At 40.7% G+C, this 17,025-nt stretch overlaps 1 protein-coding gene across 2 annotated transcripts in view; it reads left to right on the top strand.

The window, feature by feature from the left end:
- Window positions 1-208: 208 nt before the first annotated feature.
- Window positions 209-17,025, top strand: part of ATP2A1 (ATPase sarcoplasmic/endoplasmic reticulum Ca2+ transporting 1) — a 37,034-nt gene continuing 20,217 nt past the window's right edge. For both annotated transcript variants that reach the window (XM_026712173.2, XM_026712172.2), the window contains exons 1-8: window positions 209-546; window positions 1,750-1,767; window positions 2,531-2,613; window positions 5,717-5,821; window positions 6,840-6,978; window positions 14,285-14,365; window positions 14,856-14,941; window positions 16,341-16,638. In XM_026712173.2, the coding sequence (XP_026567958.1) occupies window positions 429-546; window positions 1,750-1,767; window positions 2,531-2,613; window positions 5,717-5,821; window positions 6,840-6,978; window positions 14,285-14,365; window positions 14,856-14,941; window positions 16,341-16,638 (928 nt within the window). In that variant the 5' untranslated portion in view covers window positions 209-428. The remainder of the gene's footprint in view (window positions 547-1,749; window positions 1,768-2,530; window positions 2,614-5,716; window positions 5,822-6,839; window positions 6,979-14,284; window positions 14,366-14,855; window positions 14,942-16,340; window positions 16,639-17,025) is intronic.

Below are 17,025 nucleotides of genomic sequence, written 5' to 3' on the forward strand. Positions count from 1 at the left end.
ACTCGGCCTCCTCTCTCCTCCTCCCCCCATCCCAAGCCAACCATCCTCCCTTCAAGTCAGCAAAAATAATTTCTCTCCGCAGAAGGCCATATGTGAGTTGGTGGATGAAGTGATGTCAGCACTGGTCACCCAATGGGGGCCCACGGAGAATGTCCAAGGATCTGGTCCCCAGGCTGCCTCATAAGGACGTGTGCCAGCCTCAGAGTTTGGCGAAGGCTTCTGTGCAAGGAAGGGTCAGAGGGCTTTCCCTCCATCGTTGGATACAGTGCTCCAAGGGCCATGGTCTGCTGAGAAAGAGGAGGAACTCCGCAGGGGCACGAGTGACACTCCATCAAACATACAGCAGGGGAACAGCAGAAGCAGGCCAAGCCAGAAGAAGTGGGAAGCAGCTTTAAACACAACAAGGGGAGAGGTGCGGTAGGGCAAAAATGGAAAACGCCCATGCCAAAACAGGAGAAGAATGCCTGGCTTACTTTGGAGTAAGTGAGCATACAGGCCTCTCTCCTGAGCAGGTGAAGAGGAATCTGGAAAAATATGGACCCAACGGTGAGTGCTTTCTAAAATAACAGCCCTTTTGGTACCCACTTGGCCAGATGCCAGGACACAAGAAGGCAGGGGAAATGGAGAGCCAGAGAGCTGAAAGGATGTGCAGAGTGACATAGATATGAGAAGCAAAGAAAGCAATCCAACCAGAGATGCACAGTGATGGACATGAATTCTAAAATGTAAGAAAGGACAGAAGCAATAAGTAGAGGCGAAAGAAGAGAAACCAACTATTACCCAAGAAAAACGGTCACATAATTATTGGAAAGTGGGAAGGAAGTGATAGAGATGTTCTAGCAGAGTCTAGAGTTGGCCATGGAAGGAGAATAAGAACAAACATAGAAGCAAAGCACAAGAGGGAAAACTGACTATTGCAAAGTGGCGAGGGTGGGGGGAGATAGTCATGCTGGGGACAGGGCAGCTGCTGCTACTTTGCTAAGAATAACTCAGTAAATTCCCTTTGGTATGAACGAGATATCAAAATTGCAGATGGGCAACTTGTAGGAGCAGCCGGGAGGTCGAAACAAAAGAGAAGAGATATTACACAGCCAGCAAAGTGAGCTAGTTAGATGCTGAGTGGATTTGAGAAGAGATGTCTTTGAAAAGCAAAATGTAATTGTTTGTTGGTTGTGATGCTGCGTGAGCGGGTGGATCTGGAGAAGTTTGTTTTGTAAGGAGTAGGGCATATCATGCTGCCAAAGATGTGGATGAATGAGAGGATAGCCTGATTTCCTAATTTTATAATGTCCCTCAAATACATGGGGTAAAGTCAAAAGTTCTGGATTCCTTGGTGGGATTATAATAAAAATTTGATCGGAGGGGATTGTGAAGTCCTACCTCCAAGGATTTCCTATGCTCAAACCAATTTTGCAATCACTTAGGCCCATGGTTTACAAATTGAAGTCAGTAAAAAGCTTACTCATTTCTGCAGATATGTCCATATGCAACTCACAATTACTCCCTAAACCTAAGCATGATCATATAACCCTTTCTAACTGTTGAGTTATGACAATGAAAATTAACCCTAAACTCCATGGGAAGAACCAACTTCTCTGTAAATCCAGAATAGTTTTACCTATATCTCTTCTCTGTTGCTACCTTTGCTTGACCACTCAGCAAAAGTCATACTAGCAATAATCCTAACCAGCTTTTCTTTCTCTTTTTCCCTTTCTTTTCCTCTCTCAACATATTGTCTTGGAACCCCAGAACTCCCAGCTGAAGAAGGTGAGTCCTAAAAAATATTGTGCATAAGCATTAGGAAGGAAAAACACCTCAACCTTGAATTAGCATGGCCCAAATGACTCCTACAGACTGTAACATTCATTCAATGGCTATTGAGTCTCCAGATGGGGCCCTCAAACTTTCTATTTAGAAATAAAATCTGAGGTTAAGCTGTGAATTGCCAGGTGATTTGTCCACCACATTCCATCATGATGCATAGGCATGGAGCTCTTCCTTTAACCAATCAGATGCCAAATTCTTCCTCTATCAAACTCTACTTTAGTCTACCCCAGCACCCATTTTCCCGTTCTTGGGCCTTAGAACTAATTCAAAGCTTTTAAGAGGCATAGCTTGGTTCTTTGAAATGTTATTGGCCAAATAATGGAGGCTGCTTGCTAACTGGGAGGAAACCCCACCACCACCCTTTTGGGATGAAACAAAGATATCTTTTTGGGAGATAGATCAATTGGGAAAAGGCAGGAGAAAAAAATATATGGTTGTATGCCTTGCCATTTCTCCTGGTTAACGGTTGCTATGAAGTTTCTGTTAACACATAGTTAGACTTGCATAGAAGAAGCTACAGTTTCCCCAAGCATAACTGCTGGAACTTTTTGAAAGATTTATCATAGATGTGTGCAAGGCCCGCTATCCCTTCTCTCTTTCCTCGCAGCCCATTGCTTTCTTGATTGGGAGGAGGCAGGCTGATTTCCCCCACCCCATCTCTATAGTCTCTGTGCCTTTCATCCCCCCCTTTCTTGCTTATCAGGCAAAAGTATATGGGAGCTGGTGGTGGAACAATTTGAAGACTTGCTTGTGCGAATTCTCCTGCTCGCAGCCTGCATCTCTTTCGTAAGTGACACTGGCCTTGTAACTGAGGAAACTTAGAAAATCCACATAGGACTGAAGAGGAGAGGCAACCATTTGGGCGGGGGGGGGCAGAATGGGAAAGAAGCTGTATCCTGGGCAAGTGATGACTGCCAACATACTCTCTGGGGATGCCATCCTGTGTTAGGAACATACCAATCTCCACGACATTGGAATGGAAAGATCAGAGTTATTGGATTGATTTTAGATTGTTTATTAATGAGTGGAATTCTTGTGTGCTCTCTGAGCTTGGTAGTTTGCTTGTAGCCATTTCATTACCCAACAAGGCAACATCATCAGTGAGAGTGAGTGTGTGGTTTGCTCCCTGTTTATAACTGGTGTGGGCAAGCTACTGTATATAAACAGGGAGCAAACCCCACACTCACTCTAACTGCTGATGTTACTTCGTTGGGTAATGAAATGTCTATAAGCAAACCACCAAGCTCAGAGAGCACCAAGGACTCCACAGTTCAACTCTGAGTCACAGATACTACTTTCTATTGGTAATCAGTGTCAACAAATTGGTGAATTAGATGGATGGGAAGAAACAACTCTTAAATGAAAGCAAATATACATGGATACCAGGATAATGTTGCAGGATCCAAGATGGGTTGGTCACCAGGGCCTTCAGAAATAACTGTAATGCCATATTTAATAATTCCCGTTCACTCAAGGGTAGGGATTAATGAAAGCTTGAGTCAGGATACACAATTGAAATTATTTTCATTGGCAAAGTAGGTAATACATGTAAATAAAAACTTTGCATCTGAACATCTTCAATTTTTTTTCTCATAAATTATTTTTCAACATTTGGGGTGCTTGTAGATGTTTAATTCAATCAGGACATTCTTTTTCTTTTTCTCAGAACTAAAATCTGATTTCCTTTTGTGTAACAAATCAGGAAGCATACTGAGCTAACATCTGTTTAGTAATCTATTTTGACTCCTTCCTGCTTAAAAGCAGGCACCATGTTTTATCTGGTCATTTTCAAATATTTCACAAAACCATTTCCTTCTGAGCAAAATCCCAGAAAACAATATGGGCATCAGTTTGCCTTCTAAATGTGTACTGATCCCCCACTTTTTAAAATACATAATTTTATAAAAGTTTTAAAAAGGAGGCTAAAAACCAATATAGACTAAAAACTAATACCAATTAACCTAAAATAAGAAGAAAAGAAAAAAGAAAGAAATCAGAAAAAAACCCTAAAAGTGCAAGAAAGGAAAAAAAGAGAAAAGAAAGAAAGCCTGCAAGGAAGTAGCTTCTTTACAGCAATTATAAGTAGAATTATAAATTTATCTTTTAGTCTATGGTTACAACATGACCTTATTTCTATAATCAATTAATTTAATCATCAAAATCATTATCATAAGCTCACTTTTCTTCTTTTGTGCAAAAGGTCCATAAGGATTTTCAGGTAGCAATACATATAAATATTGTGTTTTCTCTGATCAAAAAAGTGAGTTTGGCCATCACAGAGTTCTTTGATAAGTTTAAATTATAATTGTATTTCTACTATAATGAATACATTGATTCAATCTAGAAAAAGATTATACCTGACCTGTACGTTCCTGTATAAAAATGAATGCTCTCAGGTTCATAGAAACCATAAATTTCTATAACACAGCAAACCCAAGCACAAGAAGCTGAGGTTTTCATTATTTCAGCACCCAGAAGCTCATCATAGCCTGTTGTGCTTCTGGCCAGTTTCTTGACACTTGAGATGCAACCTCCTCAGATTGTGATACTATATCTTTCAAGAACACAGGGCTAGGCTTGGCAATGGGAGGTCTCAGAAAAGGTCATAATTTACAACTTGGTTCTCATATCGCTGTGGTTCAACGTTTCATTCTCAGACAGCCCAGGAACATTGGCCTTTTCCTGACCAAAAAGAAGCCAGTCAACCAAACTGTTCCATCCATTTCCTTATTTTCTTTCTCCTACAGAGCTCTGTAGGACAAAAGTATTATGGGCCTTCTGAACATAGGAAAGAACAATCTGCTTTGGGATTGTATTATCACTGAAAAATAGGACAGGCAATATAAATAAAATTAAGATCACATTGGAGATAGCACTCTCTTCATGGTTTTGAGGTGTACTTGGCTACAAGTTTCAGAATTTCTGTGGTTTGATTGAATTCTCTCTCAGCGGATGATTGCAAAACACATTTCTGTGGATGTTCAACAAGATACATTTTCTCTTTGGCACACACCTACACTTATGTCTTCTGCAGTTGATGAAAGAATATGTTTTTACTGCTACCTCTTTTCCACTGTCTCTCAGGCTTTTTCACTCCTGAAGCTTCATTAAATAGCAACTACCCTGGAAAAATTCATAGTGCTTCTGATTTTCAGGACTGCAGTTATTTAGAATGAAGACAGTAAGAGACAGGCTTATTTTGAATTTTAAGTGTTGAATTTGGATCTGCAAACAAAGAGAAAAAAACTCTGATAAAGTCTTTGGAGATAACTCTGGGAAACAATCAAGCATTACAAATCACATTTGTACTGTTAATCGACTATAATCCTTCTAAAAATTATGCCCGCTCCCAACAGTATATCAAACAGCATGAGATATGTACAGTATTTGCACAATGCTCTGTTCCAACAGAAATCCTGTCAGACACAACTCTCACCAGCAGGGGGAAGTGTACAACCTTGTAGAGATGTTTCATTGCAATTGTGTGCAACATATACTTTCACACCTAAAGTGTGCAATTACACACTTATCCCTGCCTGCACAATTGTGCAACACCCATGTGTTTGCACATGCACACACACACACACACACAGCAACAGGAGCTTTTTATGCTGGTGCTATCAAGTTTCATGGAGATTGATTGACACAGTTCATTTTTGTGCCAATGCAAAACGCAGGCTGGCTTCAGCTGTTTTCAGATGGCATGTTCAAGGAGAATTAAAAAGTAAATGGGATTTCAGAAGGAGAAATGAGAGGTGGGGCTGGAATTTAGGATTTCTGACTGGAAAATGAACAATGGCCATATCTGAGTGAGAGAGAAGTGGAAGATTAACCACATTCTCTCTCCTCTCCTCTACAACTACGAATAGCTGTTGTTGTTTTTTTACAGGTGCTGGCATGGTTTGAAGAGGGCGAAGAGACTGTCACTGCATTTGTGGAACCATTTGTCATCCTATTGATCCTGATTGCCAATGCCATTGTTGGAGTGTGGCAGGTAAACAAATCATGTTTTGTTTCATTATGGTTTGGTGGATGCAGGTGTGTGAGGTAGTCCAGACTCCAAAGGAAAAGGTGATTTGAAGCATGTTTGAATGCACATATATCTGTCAGCTGCCTTTAAATAAAATGCCTCTCCTGCTGGAATTGCATAGGAAAAATCCAGGAAACCATGAGCCCAGGGAAAGGTACCTCTTCCTTGCAACTTACTAATGGGAAAAATATAAGTACCCTCTACACCCCAAATCGCCTTTGTCTCTTCAGATCCAGATCCCTAGGGGTTAGTTCAGATGTTGCACAGGCATCAAGAGAATCTAGTCCTCCAGTCAACTATAGAAGCTCTCTGTGGACTTTAGACCTATCTCAGGAAGTTGTTCTTAGGGAAAATTTAGGAGGGAGCCCTGTACATGGCTGTTTGGACTTATGAAGGAAAGGTGGTTGATAAGCACAATAAATAAGCAAGCAAACCATGGTTTAAAACAGTATTTTTCAAACTTGGCAACTTTAAGAGGTTTGGACTTCAACTCACAAGGACATGAAATCCATCCATCTTAAAGTTGCAAACTTTAAAGCATAATGGGTATGTTCACAAACCACACCAAACCAGAGCCAAGCAAATCACACTGTTGTTTAATATAAGGTGCAAAGCCCTCTTTAGTATGTGAAGTATCTCTATGATGCTCTAAACATACTACAGTGTGGCTTAATATGTATTTTGTTCTTCAGGTGTATCTTATGAACATTATCTGACTGCTATCATGAGGAGATAGAGTACTCTAATCTAGTCAATCTCCGAGAGCATGAAAGTGCTTTCAGAAAATTGAAGGGTGTCAAAATACCAAGGCCTAATGGACTAGGAGTTTGGATCCTTACTCTGAGCCTGACTCAGCTTGCTCAGCTTGCTTTCTTGCATTGGGGGAAAGGAACAGCCCTTCCCTGTGCTGAGGGGGCCCCAAGAGGTAATTGTAAGCAACAATAGGGCATCTTAACTCTGAGTGGGTCCCTCCTCCTTGCAGGAACGAAATGCTGAGAATGCCATTGAGGCCCTAAAGGAGTATGAACCTGAAATGGGCAAGGTCTATCGATCTGACAGGAAGGCAGTACAGAGAATAAAGGCCAAAGACATGGTCCCTGGAGACATTACAGAGGTGGCAGGTAAGTGCCAGGGGGGAGACAGGGGGGACAACGTTAAAGGTCATAGGGATTCCCCAGGGCGAAGAAGACTAAACATAGAGTGAGTGCCAGAGTCAGTTTGAATACCATAAGTGTTCTTCCGTAATCTTTAAATCCCTAAGTAGCTCAAGCTCCCAACTTAAGCTATTAGAAATGAGGCGACTGAAGATGACAGATACCACTAGCAGTGACATTCAAAATGCTTAGATATTTCTAGAGCATTTGCTCTAGAAGACAGTATTCTCCTCTCGCCCTGATACCTCCTCCTTGATAGAGTAGGATCAAGGTCAATTAAGTTGAAGGGATATCCCACTATTCCATACTGCTTTCTTTTATAGAGGATATACCATATATTCTACAGATAAGGACAGTATGATTCTCTAGTAACAATCATCAACAGCTATACTCCTCTCTAAAGAGCAGTTGCCAAGGTTCCTGTCTCCGATCTACACCTGAGGATTTAAAAATGCTTCCACGTTTGTTATGCTGAAGCAATTGTCGACACTGACATAGCATTTCTCTATTATATTGATTGCACAGGTTGCCTCAACTTGAACAGGGTTAGACTAAAGAATGAATAGTGTTAAAGAAGTGTTATTTATTAAATAATTTAGTTGCAAAGATATTTAGATCAAGCAGGGATCAACCCATTCTTAAATAAGCAGGGGAATTATAGTTGGAATATGTGGCAAAGAAGGCATTATTCTCTGTGAGTTGAAAGAAATAAAAGTAATTTTCACTTGCACCAAACCAGGACACAAAACATCCTGCTTATATCTTTACCTGCTAGTACCTAATGATATGGCTGTCATTTTGTCCCCAATGCACAAAGAAGACAGGCTTAAGTAATCCTGAGTTATACTGGCATTGAAGTAGCATTTAACTCTTATTCTAATGCTGTCTAAAGTTAGCTTCTAGGTAGGTCAAATCTGTCTGGTTTTGGAAGGAAATAAAGTAACCACAGTGACTTGAAACAGAGGCAGTGCAGGCAGATTGAGGCTTGGCAGGATTGAGCAGCAATTTTATGGTGGTTTATTTCTGCAGTTAAAGGATGGTAGAGACCAGTTTAACAGCCCCAGGAGAATGCCCTCAGTGAAGGCAAAAATGCTTTATTACAGGAGAAAAAATTAAATTGAAATCTAATTCTCTCAGGGGAAAAAAATCAGAATTTATCAAATTAATTGAGTGAAGGTATTGTTTTTCCTCTGTGACAATATATTGCTTGCAAACCTATTTAAAGCCAGTGTTTTCTCCTCCTGTCTGTCTATACACTTAGAGGTCTGCTTTTGCAGGCCTCTCCTTCTGGTGACATTTTGTGCAAGGCAGAGAATCCCAATCCAGAATCTATTTCTCCCCGTTTTCCCTGCCACTCCAGGAGGTACCCTATCGGGCCATAATGGAGAAGCCATTTCCCACAAGTCAGGAGAGGAGTGACTATTTTGGGGTTAGTTACTGTTTTCCTTCATCCTCAAATCCACAGGAAGTTCTGGGATGCTGCTTCAGTAAAATCTGAACAAGACCCCTCCATCATGGGGCTTGTTTACTCCTTGGGCTTGCCCTGTCTTGACCCTGGAATAGAGGCGAGAGGGATGTTTTGGGAACAGACAGTCCCCATGGAGAGTGAGGGCTGGAGGTGGAGCAGTGAAAGCAGAGCCCTGAGGAATCCCCTTCAGCTGCACTTACTAGATAACAGCTGCCCTCAGAGCTGGGCCAGCAGCCAGATCATTCCCTCCTCCTTTCTAAATTAATTTAATTCAGAGATCATTTACTCTTGGGGCCAGTTGCACAAGTGTTTCCAAAATATCAAGGGCAGCCACTCAGCCATCCATCCATGTGATGGAGCAGTCTCCCTCATGAAGTCTTGTAGCCTTTTTCTTGCTTTCCTTTTTGTCACGCATTCACACTAAGGAGATCAGAGTGGTTTCTTCTGTGTGCCTAGAAAAGAGAAACATTGCATTGCCCCCCAAAGGGCAGACTTTACATAAAATTCATATTCTCCCACTTATGTAGAGCTAGCAGGACAAAGCGTGAAGGAAAAAATGTTTTTGCTCTTTTGAGTTTGAAAGGATTTGTTAATTTAAGTAGAATGCAAGACATCTTATCATTGCAACTGAACAGGCAATATGCTGGCTGCTAGCAGATAGTAGTTCTCTACAAGCCTCTCCCCTCTCATTTTAGAAAATAAAGCCCTTCTATTTGGACCATTCCCTTTAATATAGGACCTCCCCCCGCCCCACCTGGTTACCACTCCCACCCCAATTTGTCCTGGAGAGTTTAAAAATCCAACGGGAAATTAAAACTCCAGCTCAAATATCAATAAAATAATGCATGTGTGCATGTGGATGCACAAAATATATTTGTCATCAAAGTCAGCTTCCAAAAACTTAGTAAATGTTTACCTCTACTAGAGAGTGCAGGACTAGAAACTCTCGATCTCTCCATGTCTCATTCTTTTTAACACTGAAATCCCAATTCCTTGGTCATGCTTTTTTGTGTGTTGATCCTCACATCCTTAAAAGTGTGCTTATTAAAAAAAATTCCTAATACATATTTTGATCAATAAATCTCCGCATCGGAAGATTTGGTGGCATTGTCAAGAACACAAAGATTCACTTTGCCTAGCACTCTAGCTCTAGCAGCTACCAGTCAGCGGTCCCTGGGAATCTCACAAGCAGGGTTTGAAGGTGACGAAATTTCCCTGCTTTGATTTCTTATGCTATTTATTCAAAAGGAGAAACTTTCTATACATAGATGCCCCATTCTTAATTAGGACACTGAATAGCTCTTGTCTGGCCCAACTCTCATTCATAATTTTATCACCTCCTTTCATGTGCCTTTGTGACCAAATGGCAAGGAAGGACGTAATGTTCTTGTATCTTCAAGAATTGTATAAGGAGGATTCATTTCCCCAAATTTCTTCTTAAATATACCAGACCTGTAGTCAATTCTGTGTGCATTTGACCTCTGCTAATTGGCATTACAATATATATGCTGGGGGGATTCAATAGTTGGTAATATATATTATGTATTAAAAAGAGACAGAGAAAGTGTGTTAAGTCAAAATCCTTGAATGTCTGCAGGAAAACTTTTAACAAAAGATAATTCCAAGGAGCCTCTGCAGCTCATTAGTAACTCTGAATAGCTTATGTTCTTTTTTTCTTTTAAATGTTACTGGACAAGCAACTTTAGCATCACTTCTGGGATGTAGGAACATAATTTTTGCCACCTTTCTCCTAGTCTGGCCTGGCCTTGAGTTCCCCTCCCTGCCTAGGGAAGCAGTGACCTCTCCATCTCCTTGAAGAAGAGAAGGCAATGGAGCAATGGATAGTGCCCAGCAACTAGCTTCACCTTGTATGGACACTGGCAGGCAGCTTGGTGATGCCTCGGGAATGTGATGAGGCAGGCAAGGAGGGAAAGAGAGAGAGACACTTAATGCGCTGGTGGAAAAGCGAGCTGGGGTGCATGGGGACATCTAGGGTTACCATGCCTTGTCGGATGAAAGGGGGAGAGGCAAAGGAGAAACCCACACTGGGATGCTGCCCCTGACTACCTTAGAAGCAGGCCAAAAAACAACAACAAAAAACCCCACTTCCATCCCCTCTGCATCCTACATTTTTCAATCCTGACATACCCAAAGCATATCCTTGGTGATCGCCCACTTCTGAGGAAAGCAACGATTTTTGAAGGTTTTCCCCTGCGCTTTTGAGCAATATTATCAGTTTAAGGTCCATATGCAGTGGGTATGAACATCTGGTAACTGGTAACTGAGTCTCATAAATGGTTTTAGTATAGCATAGGTTTATGTTTGTTAAATAGCTTTGCTGAGAGGGGTTGTCTGAGAATAGTAAGGTGAGAGACCGAGGAAGCCTGCCTGAACTAACTGTGGGCAAATGATTTAATTAAAAAACAAGCAAACTAGGGAACATATTGGGTCAAGGGAACTGGAGAATCCCAAAATTATTTCTGATTGAGCAGGGAGAAATTTGATTTTTCTCAATGGAGCAATTTTATCACCACTGGAATTAAACCTCAAAAATCCTATTTAAGTGCTAAAGGGGACAGATTTACACAAATGCAGATGAAAATGTTCACTCTTCTGATTTCAGTTGCTTCAATTGATTGCATGTTGTTTCTGCCACTTATATTGTACCTCAAGCATGTTTCCTGAAGAAAAAAGATTTTCTGCAAGATAACCATATCACAATAAATAAACCAGTGTGATTTTAACGAATTCATCTATCTCTACTCAATTAATGAAGATAAGCCAAAACTGATATTAAAAATACCAATAAAAACTGATCAATGATTTTAATGTAATTACAGCTACCTCTAGCAATATAATTTTGAAATTTAACTGATGGATTTGCTTGCTGAATTAATAAAAATATTTCTCAGGAAAAGCAGGTCCGGCAGAATAGGTCCAAACTGCAAGGAAGAATATGTTCTTAAAACTGTATAATATAATATTATATGCATAATGCATATAATATTATATGCATAATGCAAAGCTACCATATTATGAGAGATTTAAATTACTTAACCGTAAGCCATTTACTTGGGGGTAATCTCAAAGTACTCTATGGCATTTATTTACAAACAGACATATATAGAATTGTGCTATTAAAATCCTTCTTTATGCTGCCTGGTTATTCATGGTCAATATGCTTTTAAAAAGTGGAGGACTCCAGAATTCTTAAGCTCCATTTTTACAAAAGGCAAGAATTAAATGTTTTGCCATCTTAATTTATCGTTTCTGTGAACAAAGCTTAACCAAATCAAATGAAATCTTCATTACAGTATAAAGTAAAGCCTACCATTGGCTGAGCAGAAAATCTTTTTAAAATGCTAAAAAAAGACTTTCCTTCTCGGGATGATTCAGATGTTTGTTTTATCATTGTTGCCTTGGACAACCTGGTTGAAAAAAATTCCTAGGAGATAAATAGTAGTGTATTTATTTCTGAATTGTAGTGGTGCAGAAAAAAATGAGATATTTATATATTCATCCACTGAAATTCCTGCTTCAGAATTTGACCCCAGTAAGAAAATTTTCTCATTCAAGCTACCTTCAGTTCTGTACAAATAATGTTCTTTCTCTTTAAACGAATGTTTCTCAACCTTAACAATTTTAAGACGTGGACTTTAACTCCTAGAATTCCTGGTTGGGAAATTCTGGGAGTTGAGTCCACATATCTTAAAGCTACAAAGGTTGAGAAGCATTGATCTAGACCAGTGGTTGCCAACTGGCGGGCCACAGAAAATTTTGGTGGTCTGCAGAGAAATGTCACCCCCAAAGCACTCCCCCAAAGCAATTAATCCAGGCTGCGCGAGAACACAAGGCTGCGTCACCCACATGGCCCGCGTTGCTTGCATTGCGAACAACACAAGGTAGTGAGGGGGGGGAGGAAAGGGGGGGGAACTTGTCCCACTTGCCCCACGTGTCTTGCCTGGCCACCTGGCTGCTTCTTTCCGCTTCTTTCTTCTTCTGCTTTTGGCTGCATGCAAGGAAAGCACCAAGGGTCTTTCTTTCCCTCTCCCGAACTCCACCAGAAATGAGTCTTTGGGACCCTGCAAGACATCCTGCTCCAAGAGGCTGCACTTGCAAAGACTCATTTCTGGCAGTTTGGGGGAGAGAAAGAAAGACTTCTGCTGCTTTCCTTGCATGAAGCCAAAAGTCTCTCTCTTTCTCTCTCCCCCTGAGAACGGAGCTGGAGACAGTATCCTGAGACCCCAATTAAAGAATGATCGATCAGTAGGAAAATGGGATGGGGAATTTTCCTGCAAACGTTTTTGGGGATTTTCCCAGGGTCCTGAGAAAATCCACCCCCCAAAAAAGTCTGCAGGAAAATCCCCGCTCCTGTTTTCCTATCGATTGATCATTCTTTATTTGGGATTGCAGGATACTCTCTCTCTCTCTCTCTCTCTCTCTCTCTCTCTCTCTCTCTCTTTCCCCCTGAGAACAGAGCTGAAAAGCAAGTTAGTAAAGGAATGTGGCTGCCTTGGAGAGTGTGTGTGTGTGTGTGTGTGTGTGTGTGTGTGTGAGAGAGAGAGAGAGAGAGAGAGAGAGAGAGAGAGAGAGAACATCACTGCCAGACCTCCGAGGTTAGATTGGATCTCTCTCCCTCCACCACCACCCCCGTGTCAGTCAAAATTCATATTAGTGGTCTGCAGGATTTAAAATTATGAGTTTGGTGGTTCCTGAGGTCCAAAAGGTTGGCGACCCCTGATCTATACTGCAAAAACCCCATTCTGATGATCCTGGTTGACTGTGTAGTTTAATGGTCCATAAAGGTGTTTCAGATTTGACATTGTCTTCTACTGCCCTCCAGTGGATGCCATCACTTTTCTTTCCTTAATATAGAACTTGGGTCAATGGACCTCTAGCCTCTCTGACCCAAGACATTCTGCTGCCTGAAGCAAAAGATAAGGTAGCTTGCATGCTTTAGAGACCATCTGGATTGGAAATTGAATTTCATTTGAGGACAGTTGTCTACTAAGGCAGACACGTAGGAAGGAATAAACCTTCTTCTTGGACAGAAAGGAACTGAATCCATCATGGCCTGAAACTTTGTTTTGCCTACAGGAAGGGCTGCCCATGCCTTGGTTCACAATGGAGAGTAAACCTGTACAATTTCCTTATCTTAGTTCCTAGTGCAATCACTTGTAGGTTGAGCAATTGACACCACATACTTCATGATATTACCATACAATTGTCAAGCTTTAGAAACTATAGACCTTTTGCACAATAATATGACTGACACAAAATATGGCATTTGTGCAATAACATCATGAAGTGAGTGATATTATAGCAGCATCTATTGGACACATATGAGTCCAGGTAATGTTTTTTGTTGTGGCTGGGTTCACAAAACACATAAACAGACAAATCAATTCATTGTGCAAACTCTGTAGGGTTACTTTGTGACCCAGTGATTGGACATATACTATATACAAAATCTGATTAGAGAATTAATTTTTTGAGTTTGCATAGTATACTGCATATTTACTCTATACATTAATGAATGGATTGGGTTTTTCACAACATGCTAAATCTGAAGAAACAACCTAAAAATCACCCAAGCTTAGTATATTGTGTCTATGTTGGCATTAGATTTTTATTTGACCTGGTTAAGTTAAGCTAGCCCAGAAAATTGGATTAATTCAGAAAACTGTGGTTTACTTAGCCATGGCTTTTAGCATATAGTCAGTAGCAGGTGTTTTGTTTTGTTTTGTATCAAACAGTGACTGTTCTATGGCTAAAACTGGAGGTTATTCTTTTTTTGTTCCCCAGTTGGTGACAAAGTCCCAGCTGATATCCGTATCATTTCCATCAAATCTACCACTCTGCGTGTGGACCAGTCTATTCTGACAGGTAAGGAACTCATACACAATATTAGCAATAAATAAATTCTGCCCATAAGATAATGGGGAAAAAAGTAACATGAAAGGGAGAAGGAGGGAATAACAACAAAAGCTATGTTTTTAAATCTCAGCCAATCAGCAAAGACCTGAGAAGAACCTATATTTTAAACTACTTTGTAAAATGAAAGTATGGGACTATATAGAGATCCTAAACTCTATGGATAAATCTGTGGTTGGGAAAACATGCCTTGGAAAATCATTAGTATAGGCAGATTTGGGTATGATCTATGCCAGAGTTATTCAACCTTGGCTAATTAAAGATATATTGACTTCAACTCCCAGAATTCACTAGCCAGCTTGCTGGCTGAGGAATCCTGGAACTGAAGTCTACATCACTTGAATCAGCAATGAGTACAATATATAATGCTTGCATTCAGCCAGGCCATACTAATCCTGTTTCGTATGAAGCAAGTGGTCTGACCCTTTATATCTCCACCCAGGTGAATCTGTCTCTGTGATCAAACACACTGAACCTGTCCCAGATCCACGGGCTGTAAATCAGGACAAGAAGAACATGTTGTTTTCTGTGAGTATTACAGTCAGGGCTGAAGATATAAAGCATCTATTTGTCCCTGATCCAAATAGTACTTGGTAGGGATACTAATGGGACATTAAATACCATATTCCAATTGTCTTTATTTGGTAACACAGTGGGATAAAGAATCAGATGACATGACTATGGAGATTCTCAGTCATCCAATTCATGGCTGTCCCAAAAGTGCTTTTTCAAAAAGATAACTGGACTTTATTTTCTCCCTGAAGACGTTTTGCTTCTCACCCAAGAAGCTTATTCAGCTCAGAGCTGAAGAAGTTTCTTGGATGAGAAGCAAAACGTCTTCAAGGAAAAAGCAAAATCCAATTGACTTTTGAAAAAATATTTTTAGAGCAATCAGGTGACATCATTTTATTTGCTTTCCCCTGCTCAAGCAACAATGCAAATTGGCTAATATTACATTGTACTTTTATTTCATCTATAGGTAACTGGGGAGATGGGGCAAAAAGACAAGCTTGTCATTTCCATAATTGTAGGCTTCCTATTAACAGCATATGACTGTCAGAAAGTGCATACGATTCAGCCAAAAATCTGAATATGATTGCAAGTCAGACACAACTAGGGGGACATGGAAAGTGTAACATAATCAAATTATTGACCATATGCCATCAATCAGTTTTGACTTTGACCACACAAAAAGATTTTATCCAAGATGATCTGTCCTCATACTGGTCCTTCAGGTCCTCCAACGATTCAGTAATCTCTGCTGTACCTGAATCTGCTGGTCATCCTTTAACTACAGTTAATTCTGCAAGTTAACAAATGTGCTGTTATTTGCTTATTCTTGCTTTCTCATTAAGAATTTAGCAGCATGCTAAAACCTCACGCCAGAAGGTATACACATGGTTCTTGGAATGGGTGATGAGATTGGAGTTTTGTGGCTGCCATGATCCCTAGCAAAAGTAATTTCAGCAATTTCAAAAACCAATGGCCCACAACCTTTCGGGCACCAGGGACCGGTTCTGTGGAGAGAGTTTTTTCTGTGGACCAGAGGGAAAGTGATTTTGTGTGCTGCTTGCATCCAGCAGATGGGGCTTCACTTATTTATGTGGCCCAGTTCTGGTCCATAGACTGGGGGTTGGGGATCCTCGTCCTAAACAATAATTCCAGCCGTATATTTTTTTTGCAGATAGGGAATGAACATGCTATAGATGTAGCACAGACATGTTCTTTACTGCCATGAGAACTAGAAAGCTTAGATTTTTAAGAAAGGAAACAATGTACTTATGCAAGATTGTACTTAGCTGTATTTATAGTTTTCTTTATCTAAAATAGTTAGCTTTGCCCACCCATTATATATTGAGTGCCACTTTCCTTTGTTGATTTTAATCCATCTTGTTCCTATTCCTCTTCGTCTTCAAACCCATTCCAGGGTACCAACATTGGTGCCGGCAAAGCTGTTGGTATCGTCATCGCCACAGGTGTGAGCACTGAAATCGGTAAGATCCGCGATGAAATGGCAGCCACAGAGCAAGAGAAGACGCCATTACAGCAGAAACTGGATGAGTTTGGCGAGCAGCTGTCCAAAGTCATTTCCCTCATCTGTGTGGCTGTCTGGCTCATCAACATTGGGCATTTCAACGACCCCATACATGGCGGCTCCTGGATCCGCGGCGCCATCTACTACTTCAAGATTGCTGTTGCCCTCGCTGTGGCTGCCATCCCAGAAGGTCAGCTGAGGCCATTCCAGGTTCCCATAAGCACCTGTCCTGGCTTAATGAATGCCGGCAAATTTCTTTCTTTTTTTAAATAGCTTTTGCTGCCATCGTGTTTTTGTGCTTTCAATTTCTTCTGCACTGAACATATGGTGTGCTGAACTCTGGAAAGGGTCTGAAGGTGTTGGAACCCAGCCCTTTAGATATTAACCCATATTCTCACAAAGCCTTAAGTGATCCATGACCGGATTTACACTTTGTGCAAACTCTCATGGTTGCATGTTGGTTTGTTGAAAAAAAACCAACCCTGCTGTAGTCTAGTTATACATAATACTAAGCTATAAACACTGGTTTAGGTGGTTGAATTTATAATATACAGGTAGTCCTTGACTTACAACAGTT

The sequence above is a fragment of the Pseudonaja textilis genome, chromosome Z, assembly GCF_049901715.1.
Source record: "Pseudonaja textilis isolate UNSWEBS1 chromosome Z, rPseTex1.2, whole genome shotgun sequence".
Taxonomy (NCBI): domain Eukaryota; kingdom Metazoa; phylum Chordata; class Lepidosauria; order Squamata; family Elapidae; genus Pseudonaja; species Pseudonaja textilis.